This window comes from Rhincodon typus, chromosome 18 (assembly GCF_021869965.1).
Source record: "Rhincodon typus isolate 14 chromosome 18, sRhiTyp1.1, whole genome shotgun sequence".
Lineage (NCBI taxonomy): Eukaryota > Metazoa > Chordata > Chondrichthyes > Orectolobiformes > Rhincodontidae > Rhincodon > Rhincodon typus.
In genome coordinates, this window is record NC_063349.1 from 10,507,378 (window position 1) to 10,524,154 (window position 16,777).

At 39.3% G+C, this 16,777-nt stretch overlaps 1 protein-coding gene across 1 annotated transcript in view; it reads right to left on the minus strand.

Moving 5' to 3' along the window:
• LOC109912901 (A disintegrin and metalloproteinase with thrombospondin motifs 20-like) overlaps positions 1 to 16,777 on the minus strand; it is a 344,616-nt gene that overhangs the window by 111,698 nt on the left and 216,141 nt on the right. Inside the window, exons 22-28 of the mRNA XM_048607987.1 lie at positions 14,974 to 15,138; positions 13,404 to 13,523; positions 12,827 to 12,934; positions 10,053 to 10,217; positions 8,526 to 8,825; positions 7,286 to 7,447; positions 5,715 to 5,891 (exon numbers count right to left, since the gene is read on the minus strand). Coding sequence (XP_048463944.1) covers positions 5,715 to 5,891; positions 7,286 to 7,447; positions 8,526 to 8,825; positions 10,053 to 10,217; positions 12,827 to 12,934; positions 13,404 to 13,523; positions 14,974 to 15,138 — 1,197 coding nt within the window. The remainder of the gene's footprint in view (positions 1 to 5,714; positions 5,892 to 7,285; positions 7,448 to 8,525; positions 8,826 to 10,052; positions 10,218 to 12,826; positions 12,935 to 13,403; positions 13,524 to 14,973; positions 15,139 to 16,777) is intronic.

The window sequence follows — 16,777 nt, forward strand, 5'->3', positions numbered from 1 at the left end:
TCTGCCCCAGTTATAAATGAAACAGAAGTTTCCCTGGCACCATGTCTTTTCTGGATTTCATAAGTCAGTTCCTATTAATGGAGATGGTTTCCTTATTCAGGCCCTCATTAATGAAGACGATTTCCTTCCCCAGGCACTGATCCTGTGGGCTTCACTTTCGCATTCTGTAAGAACAACATGATGGCCTAGAAACAGGAAGGCACCTTGAAGCAAAGTGCGATTCAATCCTAACAGCAAATTGATTTGTCACCATCATTTGTTAATTTGCAATTAGCTGCAGCTAGCTGCAATTCCAGATGCTGTTTACTGGTGACAGAGTGAGACCAATTCCAAATCAGATGCTGCACAGACCCTTCATTAAGTCCAGGAAGATAATAAGGGTGAAAGCAGGCAGAAGGGATACTCATTGCAAACCAGTCTGGTCCACATTAAATATAGACATTGGCCTCTTGAGGGGGCGGTTAGCAGAGAATTGATCTGTTTTCTTAACTCGAGCTCTGGTGAGGGAGCAGGGACAGTTTCCCTACCAGTTCAAACTTGCCAGGAGTAGGCTCCTCGGCCAGACGTTTGGGGTGTAAACAGTGAGACCCAGCGGTTATGATATCTCTGCACCTCACTACACAAGCTTAGTCACCAAGGCAACCTGACTGTCGGCAATCTTATCCTAACAGAAACTCAGAATCTCAACATAAGGCCACAAAGCACATTTGCGATATCTGTCTGTTATGAAGACAGCACTTGTAGCTGCCCTGAGTTTATACACTCACAGAAAAGTGACTCCATGTGAGTCACCATGAACTATTTTATTTACATTTCAGAGCATTTAAAATCCAAATTATATTGTTGGTGAATAGGGAGACTGAGGAGACAAATTCAAATCTTTACAGCAAGATCATCGGTTGGTATCGTGTGAGGGTGTCATTGTATGTAAGGGATGGCTTGTTTTGCACCCTAGGGTTCTTTCCCAGAAGGCAGCAGTTCAGAATGATGCTTGCCATTCAAAAGATTTGTGGGCAGATGTAAAAATAGCACATCTTAAGCAAGCTGCCAACAGCAAGCAACATTTCTAATTACTGTATGAAAAAACATAAGAAAGGCATGCCACTAAGTGTTGCCTGTTGCAACATTTACTATTGGCCCACCGCATGCTGTTATAACTCTAACAGCCAGTTAGATAATCCAAAACTCCTCATTATGTCCAATAGATTTATTCACAGAGTAAAACATTACAGGTGTATGTCTCCTGACTCCACTCTTGTGTCAGTATGTTTCTTTCTGTATGCTCAGAAAAATTTCCAAATCAGTATCCTCACCCTGTATGTACTGAGCTTCACTTGATACAATTAACTTCACACAACCTTAAAGCCACTTTATTGCTACTGCACTCCAATATGTTCAGATTGCAACCTAGTTTTCATGGACTTCAGCTATGGATATCAAACCAAAAGACTTCTTGTATTCTGTATGGGGAAACATTGAAAGCACTGCAGGTTCCTCATCCTATTCACTAGGAAGTGACAGTTGATCATGTCAGCATGGGCTCAAAGGGAAAGTTAGGAGCCCTTAGTGCTGTGATGACTCTATGACTCTTGTAACCAAATAGACACTTCTTCGATTTACAATGTATTAAGACTGCCTTCCTGCTGACATTGCAAGGCAACAGAATTAGTTTGCAGGAGAGATCATACGTTACAAGCCTTTGACTTCTCTGGAAAATGACTACTCTCCCTGGTATCCAACAGTGTGGAGGAAGTGGGGAAGGGTAAAGCTCAGGGTGTTATCACCCTATTGTTATACTTTATTTCCTAACTTCTAAACAGTTATACACACAACTGCACAAATGCAACAGTCATCAACAATATAAGTGCTGTTTTGGCTACCTTGTAGTAAACATAACATTTATAGACCTTGAACAGCAGAGATGTTGGCTCAGAACCTCAAAGTGCACTCTGCCTTTTTTTTAACCATTTACAGACACTAACACTGTGACACACATCACTAAGAATCAAGTTTTTAAGTTTCAGGAGGTGGAATTGGGAAAATCTTGTTTTTTTTGAGTGGTAATTGTAAACTCTTTGCACTCCTTCAAGAGGAAGCTGGGCCAGTTTCTGATTTAGCCAGACAATGCATCGTACAGATATTTTCTCACCAGCCTGCTACAGAGGTATTATTACATGCCACTAAAGCAGATGAGACTTGAACCCAGGTCTCCTGGCTCAGAGATGGGGACACTACCATGCATCACAAGAGCCCAAAGCCATCTTGACGAGCCAACTAGCTTTTTCTTGGCTTTTCATATGTTTGTACAATCAACAGGTGAGGAAGTGAAAGTGCCTATAGGTGAAGAACTTGAGTAATCATGTGGCTTTCATCAACAACCCCTCCTAATTCAGGAAATTTACAGCAAGCAGTAAGGAAGCTACAGAGAAATTGATGCATTTAACCTCATAGGCATATACAGGTGTACATAGGAAATGAAGGAAGAACTGATAAGCAAAAAGATATTTCATAAAGTGGAAGGATTCACCCCAGATGCTGTAATCAAAGAACAACTACTTAGTCAGTTCCCTCTACCTGACGTACAGAACAAGCCCTTGATCAATAGGCAGTCCACAGTCTACTGAAAATAGTTTCAAGAAATGACATGTCAAAGGTTTAAGTTGTTTACACCATAATAAAAACACCAGATGGATTCTACAACATTGTACTCTTTAATATTTTACATTTGAAAATAAGAACAAAGTAATTATTTTCCATACGTCATCTAAAATAAATATTATCACTGAAAGAATGTAAAAAATAAATACACTTTAAAAAAAAGTAATTAAGTGTCTTCAGCGCTGATGATGCAGCATTTGCTGCAACCCATTCGTTTTAGCCTACTGGTTATTTCAGATGGACAAAGGTGGGCTTATCCATGGAGGTCCTGCTCAGAATATGCAAGGCAGATCATGCACCACAATTTACAAGTAACAGATAATTAAGAATGTGTAAACAGCAGCACAGGCCAACAAAAAAATAAACATTTATATAGTGAACACATAGCTGTTAGCAAACAATGAGGATGCTATGTTTATCTGGAGAAACATTGAACAAACTGACAAAAAAGCAAATCAAAATGCAAATCACACTTGATGAATCAACAAATACGCATTACTTGCAAACTACCATTGACAGGGCAAATGGCTTTAGTTGGCTACTTGAACATGAAACTAGTGGATAATGTGTCTTCAATTACTTTTATATTAACTCAATAAAAGCTTAAAATTAAAGGATCTTTGTAGAACTGCATTTTGTTAATATTTTGTTTCATTCAGAGCTGCAGAATATCACATCATTTTCATCAAATACAAGAACTGCAGTGATTTAATCAATATCATGTGTGCAAGCAAAGAATTAGAAAGGTTGGTCAAAATTCTTCTCAGGAAAATAATGCCTTTACTTTGAGCAGATTTTTGGCTCTCCTTTAATTTAGTATGACAAGAAGTTACACCTCTGGTCGTTACACACTACGTCCCATTTGAGTTCAAATAACCAAAGGTCAGCGCATAAAACAGTGGACTTCTGCTGAATATAACTATATTTAAGAGGATAGTGAGAGTCCCCCTTGCCTTTCACAATGCTAGCTTACAGTCAGGTAAATTAGAGGTTCGTTTTTACCATCTCCTGCCCTTCCCTTTTAAGGCTGAGGTCAAAATTTCCACAAAAAGACTAATGGTCTGCTTCTTTCATCAAAATCCAAGCAGACAACAATAAATTCTGATGAGGATGGGCAATTGTTCTTGTGAGGAGAGGGCAATTAAATGAAAGACTGGAGAACCTATCAGTCAGAAATTAATATTAAGACTGATTGAATAAAGAGATGCTGAAAAGGGGTCAGATTGACATAAAGTAGGGGATGATCAGGAATTTAAAATTGAAATGAAAATATGAACATATGATTTAAAGATATGGTCATTGATTTACAGAGTCAAATTCATAACAATATCAAATACAGCAAGGCTGAAGCATTTCCAAAATGCATTTTATTTGGCCATATTGTTCAGGTAATGACACACCAGCCACCAAGATTACATGTCAAGTTGCCAATGTGAGAAATCTACAACTTGCCACAGCTAGAGCTCAGACAGACTTTGCCAATGTAACCAAAATGAACAAGACAAATAAGTGACTACAAATCCAACTGCTTGCACATTTTCTACTTGCAACATTGGTTATTTACCTATATATATATTAAAAGGTAGAACTGGAAAAGGAAGGTTTTGCAACATTTTTATTAAGTTTAATGGAATGAGCAGCTGCCCATGTTTTGCAGGGTTTGTAAGCACCTTCTGTGTTCAGTGTGGACAGGTAGCACCAAACATATGGCTAAGATCTTTTGCAATGCTGGCAACAAATGAAGCAACAAAAGCTGCATCATCACAAATTAATGGAGGTATTTTCCCATTTTTCTATTGCACTGGAAGCAACATGTTTAGAGGTAATCATCTATAAATGGCTACAAACACGTAACTGCAATGAAACTTGCAGTCACCAAGTTATTTTTTCAAAGAAACAGAAAGAATAGTCCCAATAGTGCCCGATTGGATTTTCTTCAATTCAATGCATCATAAAGTAGCGTGCCCTAATCAGGATACAATATTAGTACCTATGATATTTTGTAGCTTTCTTACTACTGCCTTTCTATTAAACTTTAGAATATTGTACTTTTTCCTCTGATACTAATTGGAGCGTCCACCAACAATGACTGGAGGTTCCCAGCAAGGGAAACACTCACTGAAAGGAATCCAACTCCTGGATGAGCTTAAGGGAGTTCTTCAGTAATGAGATAAGCACTCATTTTCCATGTGAAAGTATTTTACATAAATAAGGTAGCAGAGCTAAGTTGCTTTAATAATGTTCTGCCATCCACTTACAATCTGCTCTTGTTTTACATTGCATTAGATTCTGAAATGAGAGGAGGGTTTATTACAGCAAGTCCTACATTATTTTCATGGTGCAATCTGTGTTTTTTGTTGCCTTAATTGCAGACAGACCCTAAAGTGTGTCCGTGGATATTAACAGCACCCATCAGAAAAACAGCATTAACAAATGTGCATAACAAAACGTTTCCTCCTTGCATTCATGATTAAAACAAACATTAAAGATACAGACTGTACAAAATTACACTTTCTATTATACAAATGATCTGGTTTTCATTGTTGCAGTTTTAATCTGCTGCTGTTAAAAAAAGAACTCCCTATACACAAATTTACAAATCATTAATGGTGTTTATAGGGTAACCATTAACCAAGTGAAACGAATGGAAAACAAATTATACATTATTATATTTTTCCAGTATAAAAATGCTTCCATTCTACATCTAAAACCAGTCTACTATTTAGTTTTATAATTAGAGATATGTGATGATTGAAGCCAAATTTTCCAAAGGCTTTTGGTTAACAGGACTTTAATAATGCCTTTTATTCATCATTAAGCACCATCTTAGCTATTGACCTGAAAATGGAACAACTACATGGAATGTATCCCTGGCAACAGTTTGTCTTCTAATCCGTCCCTTCTCCTCATAAAAAAAAATTACTTGTGTGGCTATCACTTAAGTTACATTCAGAAACAAAATTAATTACAGCTCCCTGGAATTGACCACACAAGTATTATAACCCTGCGTAGACACATACAATCACTAGAGAAAAAGAGAAAGAATACTATCGTACCGAATTCCATGGTCCTCGATGCCATAAAACACCACCAGGACAAGGATGCATGTTGCACTGTTCCCTATCTGGAGGCTTTTCCAAGATGTCACAGTTTTGGTCATTCAGTCTTTGACCATTTGGCAGTTGGCAGATGACCAGCCTTGTTCTTGTCCCACCATCACATGGCTGTGTGCACTGCATGACAATCAGAAACCATAATAAGAACAGGGCAAACAATAAGTTAATTGGAATAACAAGGTGTAGAGCTGGATGAACACAGCAGACCAGGCAGCGTCAGAGGAACAGGAAAGCTGACGTTTCGGGTCTGGAGTTAATTGGAAATTGTGTTTGACTGGGACTTGATCTCAAGTGTACAACATCACTCAACATTCACAACTTGTTGTCTGTGCTGACCTTTAATACACTTCAATCAGTCATAAGCTAAAGATTTTACTGAGTCACTACTGTCTTTCTGGTTGCGGAGTCAGCAACCTTATCTATTTTTGCACTTACTTGCCAGTAAAATACTGTAATCATCAAATCGGGTTTTTAAATGCGAAAAGATTGCTATTAGATTCTGTGGCTGGATCACACATAACACTGCCATTCACAACAATACATGTAGCATTTATGCAGCACATTTAAGCCTTTAAAACATTCCAATTAAGTCAAAATAAAAACTGAAAGAACCATGGATGCTGTAAATCAGAAACAAAACAGAAATTGCTGGAAAAGCTCAGCAGGTCTGGCAGAATCTGTGGAGAGAAATCAGAGTTAACGTTTCGCGTCCAGTGACCCTTCCTCCAATTAAGTCGCTTGACAAGAATGTTGCCTAGTAGAAGATTTGACATGAGCCATGCAAGGACTTATGAGGACAAATGACTTTAAAACTTGGTCAAACAGGAAGGAACTAAACAAGGGCCCAAAGATTAGTTAAAGAGCTTCATTCCGCATTCTGAAGACAACTTCATAATTGCAAAAGTCTGCAATTTTAAAATGTTGACTCTGAAATGATGAGAACTAAGGTATATCCGTATCAGGATATTTGCTTTCATAATATAGAACGTTTTCACTGAAGAGGCTATCAATGCCATCACCAGAAAGGGAAGTAGGTGATACCATACAAAATGAGACTTTTTAAAGCAACCTGTCTCCTGGTTTGTTTACAAGCAGCTGCTTAAAAGTAAAAAGTCACAAACAAATTTTAATAATGAATCAACTGATTAGAAAGTCCATTGGAACAGTTAATGGTTTTCTAAATGCAGAGGTGAATGGTTTTGGACAGTGAACAGCCAAACATAGTAATTAGTCAGCAAGGGTTGAGCTGATGTGGCAAAACTTTGACTAATTTCTAGTCCATTGCTTTAACCAATTGGCCACAAGTGCCAAGTATTGGGGTGGAATGCAAGGACCACATTTAAGATAATTAAGTGCCAATTGAGACCACTTCTGATCTGTAACTCTGAAAATTTAAACCGATCATAACAAATACTTCAACAAAGAGCTGAAACGATTTGGAATACAATGACATTAACGATTAAACAACTGGTAACTTCTAGAAAATGTTATTCACTTCTCGGACGGCGTACCTCACCCCAGTTGCCATAATTCCAATGAGGACATGTTCCAGCATCGCAGTGCCTGGTCTCTGCCGGCTTCACTCTTTCATCACAGTCATTAGCAGGACGTCCTTCTGCATCTTGACAGACGACTACCCGTCGCTGAAATCCACCTGTGCAAGTGCTCGAGCACTAAAACAATTTATTGGTCAATAAGCAACTCTGGAAAACCAACACAGCTTCACAATTTTAAATCAACGGTTCAGCTCGTTTGACAGCAACACCGGATGGATTCTTCCTCTAAACGGTCCTTAAGATTTCTGACTTGCATGTAGAAGTTTTAAGAACAACGAGGATGCCAGTTTTTGTGTTGGGGTGATGAAGGATTTAGCATAAATCTGCAGATCATAGAAGGGTGATGAAGGACACCATGACTTATCATTCAAAGAATACATGGCAGTACACTTTGGAAATTCTGGGCATCCAGATTGATAGGTAAGACATCTCACAGTTGTGATAAAGTTGGCTTATTACTCGTTTGATGTAAATGGGCACAGGCAGTATAGTCATCTTAGGAAATAGAGAGATAAATATGTTTTAGCATCTTTAAAATCTGTTCAGCTAATTGGCTAATGCATAGCAGATTGGAAATGGATGAGTGGCAGCAACAACAACTTATATCTGTGTCACACCTTCCAAGGCATTGCACAAGAGCATTATCAATCAAACGTTGGCATTAATCCATATTTGGAGGTGTTAAGGACTGGGGCCAGCTCTGGCCTGAAGCTGTGAGTAGGATATTCAGGATAGGTCAAGAGTTTTCTCAGATGGTCTTGCTATTGAAAATCCTTTCTTTTGCCCTTAAGACTCTATATATTACTATAAACTTTATTTAAATCCTTTTAGAATCATTTGATGTTTTGTAGGGAGTGCCTGACAATTTCGGTGCTATCTAGCTTTGCAGAACACTTTATAACTAAAGGACATGTACTCATTTCCTTCTTGCAGTAGTGTGCCTTTACACAGAGACAGGAGAAGGCCACTCAGCTCTTGAGATTGTCTCATCGTAAGTTTAGAGCAAAGCTGATCTGTATCCTAACTCTATTTGCCTCCCTTGTTTGTGTAATCATTAATACAAATACCCCCAAAAAAATCTGTCAATCTCAGTTTATTGAAATTTTCAATTCTTCTAAAATGTCCTTCTTTCAAAAATAAGGAGCTGATAATAGACTGTTCAACAAATGGTCTTTTAACTGTGTAAATCACTTACTGCTCCCCAAGGTCCTGTCCGCCACTGACTCTCCCGTGATGGACTGTTCCACGTTTTCTGACCAGGCATGTCGTGGGAAGGTTGGTCTGGATGGGTTTGCGGATAGTTGCGCTGTGGGAACTGTGCAGGGTAGTCATGTTGGTGATGCGTCCGGGGGCATGGGGGCATACTGCATTCCTGCTCCTGAGACGGTTTCCCCATGGCATTGCAGTCACTCTCGTCCGTGATTGTGATTTGATGGTGGTAGCTAGTGCAAACAACCTGACGAGTGACCGTCCCAGAACCGCAACTGACGGAACACTGCGGGAAAAGAAACAAACAAGGAATTGTCAATGTTCGTGCAATTACAAAGAGCATGTAGCTCCCTTAATGTCTCCACATCTACGTATCCAAACCTGTATAATTTTAAAATGCTCTTTTTGGTCTTGATCGCAACTTTTCTTTCATAAAGGAAAGAGCTGAAAACTGTTCAATCTACCTCAAAAAATGTAAGCACTCAACTCTAGCTCCATTCTTGTCAACCTTTCTTGCTCTTACTTCAGAGCACTGTTGTCCTTTCCAAGGTATTAAGACCCGATATACACTCAGCACACCAGACACAGCCTAACAGGACTTCACTCCTATATCGGTTTGGCATAGATTAACTAGTGTTCAGTTCAGTACTCCTTTAATTGCATCTCAGTGACCGGTTAGCTTTTTACAATTTATTTGCTGACCTGAGATGCTGCTTTTAATGATTCATTCGTCTATATCTCAGCAGTCCTTTGCTCTTCTACCCCATTATTTCATAGATGTAGGTGGTATGTTTTCATAGAAAAAAATAAAAATATCACCTCATCTTTATGTTAAAGTTTATTGGCTACTTAACTGATCAGATTGCAAGTTTTCTAATGAGCTCTTTTTTGCTTCTTCAATGTTAGCTCTGGGTCCCAGTTTGGGATCACCTGTAAATTTTGATACTGACTCACTTCTTGTCATTAATGTAAATTTGGAATAACAGTGGTTCCAGCACTGATCCTCGAGTAACTTCACTTTCTCCCTTTGTCTAATGTGGAAAACTTCTCTTTACCCCAACTCTTCCTATTTCTTCATATCACCTACATATCACCTACATCTATGTTAGAAAGTACCAGGTTAACATGTTTTGCTAGAGAAAGACGTTAGGAACCAGCAACTAAAATCAGCAATACTTAACCAATTTCAATACCCTCGCCATACTCTCTGCAATGTAAGGTGAGGTTTCTTCACAAAGTATTTATTAACAAAAAGGTAAAGTTGAGAAAAGGAAAGCCATCCAGAGCTTGTGTGTTCTCTCCCCCAGAGGTTGGTGTCAGAGATAGAGTGATAACAATGTAACTTCCGACCCCGTGGACCAAAACTCCATGTGAACAAATCCTCCTCAACAGGAATGTGGAATGACACTCAAGTTGTCATGAGTATTTACGTGGTGGTGTTTTGAACTGCCCTGAATAGATGTTCATGGTTTTCGAACACGTGTTCTCTAATAGCAGAAGATGGAACACTTACGGGTGACCACTCTCCAGCATGCCATTGTCCACAGGGACTGAAGCATGTTGACATCTCAGGAGGACGAGGCAAGTGGGCACAGAAGGATTCATCAGCAACGCCACCTTGAGCATCTCTGCAGCTAACGTAGCGAGCACGTGCTCCTTTCCCACAGCTAACCGAGCACTACAACAACAAGAAGCTTCAAAAATCAAATCGTTTCACCCTTAAAATTACTGTTCACATTTTCAATAATGGCAAGAAGAAAAATTAGGGACATATAAACAAAAAATTCCATATATTAAATGTTAAATTTAAAACTCCACAATTTTCACTAGGAGAAAGAGACTCAAACTTCATAAGAATGCATAATGTCAACTGTAATGTGTGCCCTCAATGTTTAAACAGAAATATAATAAAACTGTAATAGTCTGATTCATTTATTTATGCGGCCCTTAAATTTTACTGGTGTTTAATCTACTCTTCCAAGTATAGCATTGTTGTATTGACATCATAACATCTGGCACTTCACTGGTGGTGCAGATCATACAAAAAAAAACTTGTGAATCAGTTAGAGTAGTGGAAATTGCATTAGTTATCGGATGCATGCTGGATAGGAGGTTGCAGTAACTTGGAGGTACCTTGCAAGAAGCTGCAGGCATAAAAGGAGACAGCAAAGCTTCCCTGTATGTCATTTAGCTACAGATCAGTGTGCAGCAGATGGTACAGCTTTCAACAGATCTCTCTGCTGAGCTGGAGCCCCATGAAGATTGTTCTCTTCCATCACGGACAGATAGCTATGTGTGGGCATGTAAATCCTGAGTAGCAGCAGAATGGTGGGTGCAGATCGCTCACTTATGACGCCATTGAGTTTACTTGGCATCCTTTTTTTGCTCTTAATCATCAACAATCAAACTGCCAAAGAGGGAAGGGCTAAAACTAATAACTAAAGCCTTAAACGAAAAAAGATAAAGAGCTGCAAATGTCTATCCACCAACATGAGAATGGGACTTGATTGAATATTAATTTTTACAGCCTGAGATTAGCATCATCATCTCAAACCAAGTACTAAATTTTACAATGTTATGGTTACTGTCTTCACAAGGATCTTTTGTTCTGAGATAATTTATTAAACCTTCCTCATTACACATCACCAGATCCAAAATAGCCTAATCTATGGTTGAATCCACAACATACTGATCTAGGAAATAGTCCCTAATATACGCTGTGCATTCTTCACCATGGCTACCTCTGCCACTCTGATTTTCCCAATCTACATGAACATTAAAATCACCCATGATTAAAGTACTGCCTTTTGTTCCACATGTCCTCACTATCTCTTTTGTATCCTCCATTTTAATTGCTTTACCACTGGTATCAGAGCCTTCAGTTACTCACATCTCAAGCTATCCGTCCCATCCTTCTACACCTCTCTGCCTTTCTGACTCTTTATCCTCCTTTAAAAAACTCTTAAAAATCCTTAAAACACAATTATTTAACAAGCTTTTGTCCATCTGCCCTAACAAGCTCAATGTCAAATCTTCCTTTATAACATTCCTATGAACTGCCTTGGGACATTAGAAGTGCTAAATAAATGCAAGTTATTGCTGTTCTTCATAAAACTTTAGCATGCCCTCCTTACTGAGTATTCATTACCCATATTTATAAACCCAAGTAACCCATAGGCTTCTTTCAAACACCTTATCAATTGTCATGCTAACTTTAAGGATTTGCATATCTCCAGACTAAACTTTCTCTGCAGACCTATATCACACATTTCAAATTGTGCCATTTATTACATATTCTATTTCCATATTAATCCTCCCAAAGTGCATTACTTCACATTTCACTCCACTGAAGTCCGTCTTCCATGCATCTGCCCATTTCATCACTCAGTGTGCCACCCTAAAACCTATACACATCCTCATTACTATACAAGTAGCTTTCCAAGTTTGTGTGTGATGGAACTCCTGAACAGATCATAATATACAATATTGACCAGTGGTCAACTGGGAAATCCCATTTGTTACAAGCAAGTGGAGGATTGGCGAATTGACCAACAAGCTAATTTCTAGACTCACTCTTCTTCGTTTACTTTCCTACTTCCCACCAGAATGAACTTCCAATCTGTTAACTTTTGCAGGTACAATAATATGTTACATTTTTAAAAATCGAAGATATTAGCTTTGTATTGCAAATTTTATACCTTGAATGCAAAGATCAGGAATTAACAGGATATCATATAAAAATGCTGATAAAAGACAAAGTGATATTGGCAATGTTAGCCTCCAGTTTCTGGAGTTCACTTACAGTCAGCAAGACTTCCTCTTAAGACTCGGTTTTTTATAGACCGAGTCTGCTACTTCCAATAAAACAATACACAGCAGGTATACATCAACATGTGGATTCTGTGATGCATATAATGGGAATCACATTTTTGGAGACATACATAATTTAGGCTTTCATATCGATTTGAGATGCAAGACTGTAAACTTACTGGCTCCCTCATAACCAGCACAATTGCCTGACCTCCATCCAGATTTTAGTCTTTTAAAATGTGGCTTCCTTAAGCTGCAATGGTATAAATTAGTCTTAGTTTACAGCACTCACTCTCTCCATAGGTAGCAAGAACCATGGACACAGGTTAACAAAGGCATGCAGACACTTTGATAATGTACTAGATGTGTTCAACTCGTTATCTTTTATGAGATAAGGCTTTCAGAACTTGAGTTCTTTGATCTTGAATTTTCTGTCACTTGGATGCGTTAGTTTCTTATTAAAATAGATTCACTTACAGGAGTCCAGGATCCATATCTCCATTGGGTCATCATCCCTCTCTGAACAGCTGGACTTGTGGTTGTGACTATCTTTGATGGCTCCAAACAAGGAGGCAGCTCACAGTCCTGCAAAGAAATTAATCAAAACACAAAAACATCTGTGCAGTGTCTGATGAACGTTGGGTGGTTTTTATCATGGGAGAGAACATTCAATCCAGTGCCACTGTCATACTCAAGTAGTATATGCAAAAATATTCTTGCTTTATTTAAATGCAACACAAATAAAGCACATGGATTCCACCTTCTTGAAGATCATTACTGGGTTTATTTGCAGCTAAGGTAATACATCATGTACACAGTAATCTCTAGATATAGCATTTACCTTGTGCTACAGTGTAGAGAGCCCATGGTCATATATTAGCATCCAGTCATTTGTATGTTGAGCTCTTAAAGGTGACAACACAATAGTCAGCTAGAAATCTCTCATTGTTACATCAGTTGAAGTTACAAGGAAATGTAATGATTTAGTTTAGAACATTTGCTGTTTCTATTAAAGTAACTTATTTGAAGGAATAGAATTTGATTTTTCCTTTACCTGGCTATCCCTTGGACGAGTTGCAGCATTGCACTCTCTGTCATCTATAATTGCACCATAAGCACCTACTACACACCTCACTGCACGCATTTGGTATCCATGCCCACAAGTAGCAGCACACTAGTGAAAAGCAACAGGATAAAGGTCAGTTGTCCGTCATATGAAAATACTTTCAGGAAAACTACTCTTTCAAAATTTTATTTCAGATGTATGTGAACAAATAATTCTGCTTAATAAATATTATATTCTGTAACTTAGGACATTGTCTTACAGAGTTACCTACAACAATCAGGGGAAGGCAATGGCCTAGTGGTATTATCGCTGGACTGTTAATCCAGAGACCCAGATAACATTCTGGGGACCTGATTTCGACTCCTGCCATGGCAGATTGTGGAATTTGAATTCAATAAATATCTGGAATTAAGAATCTAATGATGACCGTGAATCCATTGCTGATTGTTGGGGGAAAAAACCCATCTGGTTCACTAATGTCCTTTAGGGAAGGAAACTGCCATCCTTATCTGGTCTGCTCTACATGCGACTCCAAACCCACAGCAATGTGGTTGACTCTTAACAGCCCTCTGGGCAATTAGGGATGTGCAATAAATGCTGGTCTAGCCAGCAACACCCTCATCCCATGAATGAATAAAAAAAAAATTAAACCTTCCTTATTACACATCACCAGATCCAAATTAACCTAATCTATTGTTGAATCCACAACAGACTGATCTAGGAAACAATCCCTAAAACTACTCATTCAAAATTTTTTTTCAGATGTATGTGAACAAATAATTCTGCTTAATAAATATTATATTCTGTAACTTAGGACATTATCTTAGAGTTACCTACAACAATCCTGGTTGCCCAGTGACATTTCTACATCTGAGGACATCATACGAGACTCGAAATGTTAACCCCACAGATACTGCCAGATCTGCTGTGTTTCTCCAGCATTCCCTGTGTTTGTTTCAGATTTGCAGCATCTGCAGGATTTTGCTTTTACGCCTCCCAGTTCCATCAATAAACTAGTCAGACTGGTAGATCGCAAACAGTATTCTCAAGGATTCAGAGAATTGTACCCTCACCTATATTCACATAGCGGATAACTGACTCTAGACATGCTTTCGTTCCCATCGTCTATTAGCAAATATGCCATTTTGAAGCTACTTAATGCCAAAGAGATCCAGCTTTATTTCCTGCCATCAAGGAGAATGGTCACTATTCTGTCCTTCAATAATGATTAAAAGTTTTAGCTCCTCATAAGAGAAACAGATTCCAGGAATTTCTCACAAGTTACTCATGGTAAGTATGTCTTGTCATTGTGTCGCTCGCTCCCTGAGCAAAGGTTGGTCACACATCACATCAGCCCCCTTTGAACAGTGTTCTATACATTGGGAGTGTGGGTCTTTAGAAATGTAGCGCCTACAAGCCTGACATACTTGGCACCTAATCCCCGATATACAGGAGTGTGCTCCCATACACTGCCCATAGATACAGCCATGCCAACAAATCAAAATTCTGGGCACGCACTCACCTGGCCAACCAATCAAAATTCTGGGCACGCACTCACCTGGCCCCAAGCCCCAACTTGCCATGACGCACACTCCTGTAGCTCACAGGTTCCTACAGCCTCTGGCTTGGTACTTGGATTGCAAAAGTCGTCCCTCAGTTGTTCATTATTCAGTATGCATGATACTTGTCGATGTCTTGTGCCCTTTCCACATGTCACGAGACACTAAAATAATGTAAGTGGTCATTTACTGGATGCTGAAAATTCAATCCCTAAGTTAATGGCTTACATTTGCTTCTCAGGGTGAAAGAAAGAACAAGCTTACATTCAAAATGCTTCATTCACAAATTATATATGGCCTAGCTTTAATTTGAAAGCTATGGTCCCTTTGTCTGGAATCTCCCCACTATAGGAGGTTGTTTCTTTTCCGCTATTGCTCCAGGGGTTTCAGCTCTACTCACATGGCTCCCAAGGCACTTTATCAAATGCCTTTTGGAATTTCCTGTTACCTCATCGAAAATCTCAATCCAGATAGCTAAACATGAGTCTTTTACCATTTAGGTTATCTTCTGTGATCTTTACACAAACTATACACTTCATAAGTCTTGGCTAAGCTTCACCGCTTTTGACCACTTAACCTGAGAAAAGATAAAGTGGCCATGGTAGGGCAGAGCACAGATTAATTGGAATGATCGTAGAGCTGAGTGGGTTAAGTCAACTGCTCACATAGAAAGTGGTATGTCTTTAATTTACATAGAAACAAAGAAGATAGGAGCAGGAACAGGCCATTTGACTACCCTCCAGAGCCTGTTCCACCATTCAGTATGATTATGGCTGATCATAGAGCTCACTCCCCTAATTCCTCCCTCCCTCACTCCCTCTCCCCTATATTCTTTGATACCTTCAGTCACAAAAGCTACATCTGTCTCCTTCTTGAAAACACAATGTTTTGGCCTCGATCACTTTCTGTGGTACTGAATTCCACAGGTTTACCACTCTCTGGGTGAAGAAAGTTTTAGTTTATAAGATTGTGCATGCTTTAATCAAGGTATGGAATTTCAAATGGTTAACACAGAAAATAAAAACTCTCTCCACCGATGGGCAAATCAAAGTATCTGAAAATTACCATTAGGCCCTTCAGCAATGAAGTCAGGAAGTACCTTTTCACAGGAAAAAGATGGTGGAAATCTTGAACTGTCTCCATGAAAAGACTATGGATACTGGAACAACAGGCGTTCTCAAGACTGAGATGGTAAGATTTTTGAGAAAGGCAGCATAGTGGTTAGAACTCAGTGGTTAGAACTGCTGCCTCACAGAGCCAGGGACCTGGGATCGATTCCACCCTCTGGCGATTATCTGTGTGGAGTTTGCACATCCTCCTGTGTCTGCGAGGATTTCCTTCGGGTGCTCCGGTTTCCTCCCACAGTCCAAAGATGTGCAGGTTAGGTGGATTGACCATGATAAATTGCCCATAGTATCCAGGGGTGTGTAAATGAGGTGGATTAGCCATGGGAAATGCAGGGTTACAGGGAAAGGGTAGGGGGTTAGGTCTGTGCTCTTCGGAAGGGCGGTGTGTCCTTATTGGGCCAATTGGCCTGTTTCCACACTGTAGGGATTCTATTATAAGTTATGGATCCAAAATAGCTTAACTAGTGCAAGAACTACAGATGCTGGAGTCAGAGATAACAAAGTGTGGAGCTGGAGGAACACAGCAGGCCAGGCAGCATCAGAAGAACAGGAATGCTGACGTTTCGGGTCGGGACCCCTCTTCAGAAATGCATATTCGTAGGTTGTGTTTAGGAGAGGGAGAGTGAATGAAATGTGTGCCACAAGAACTGGCAATGTCAGATGCTTGCGTGTATCA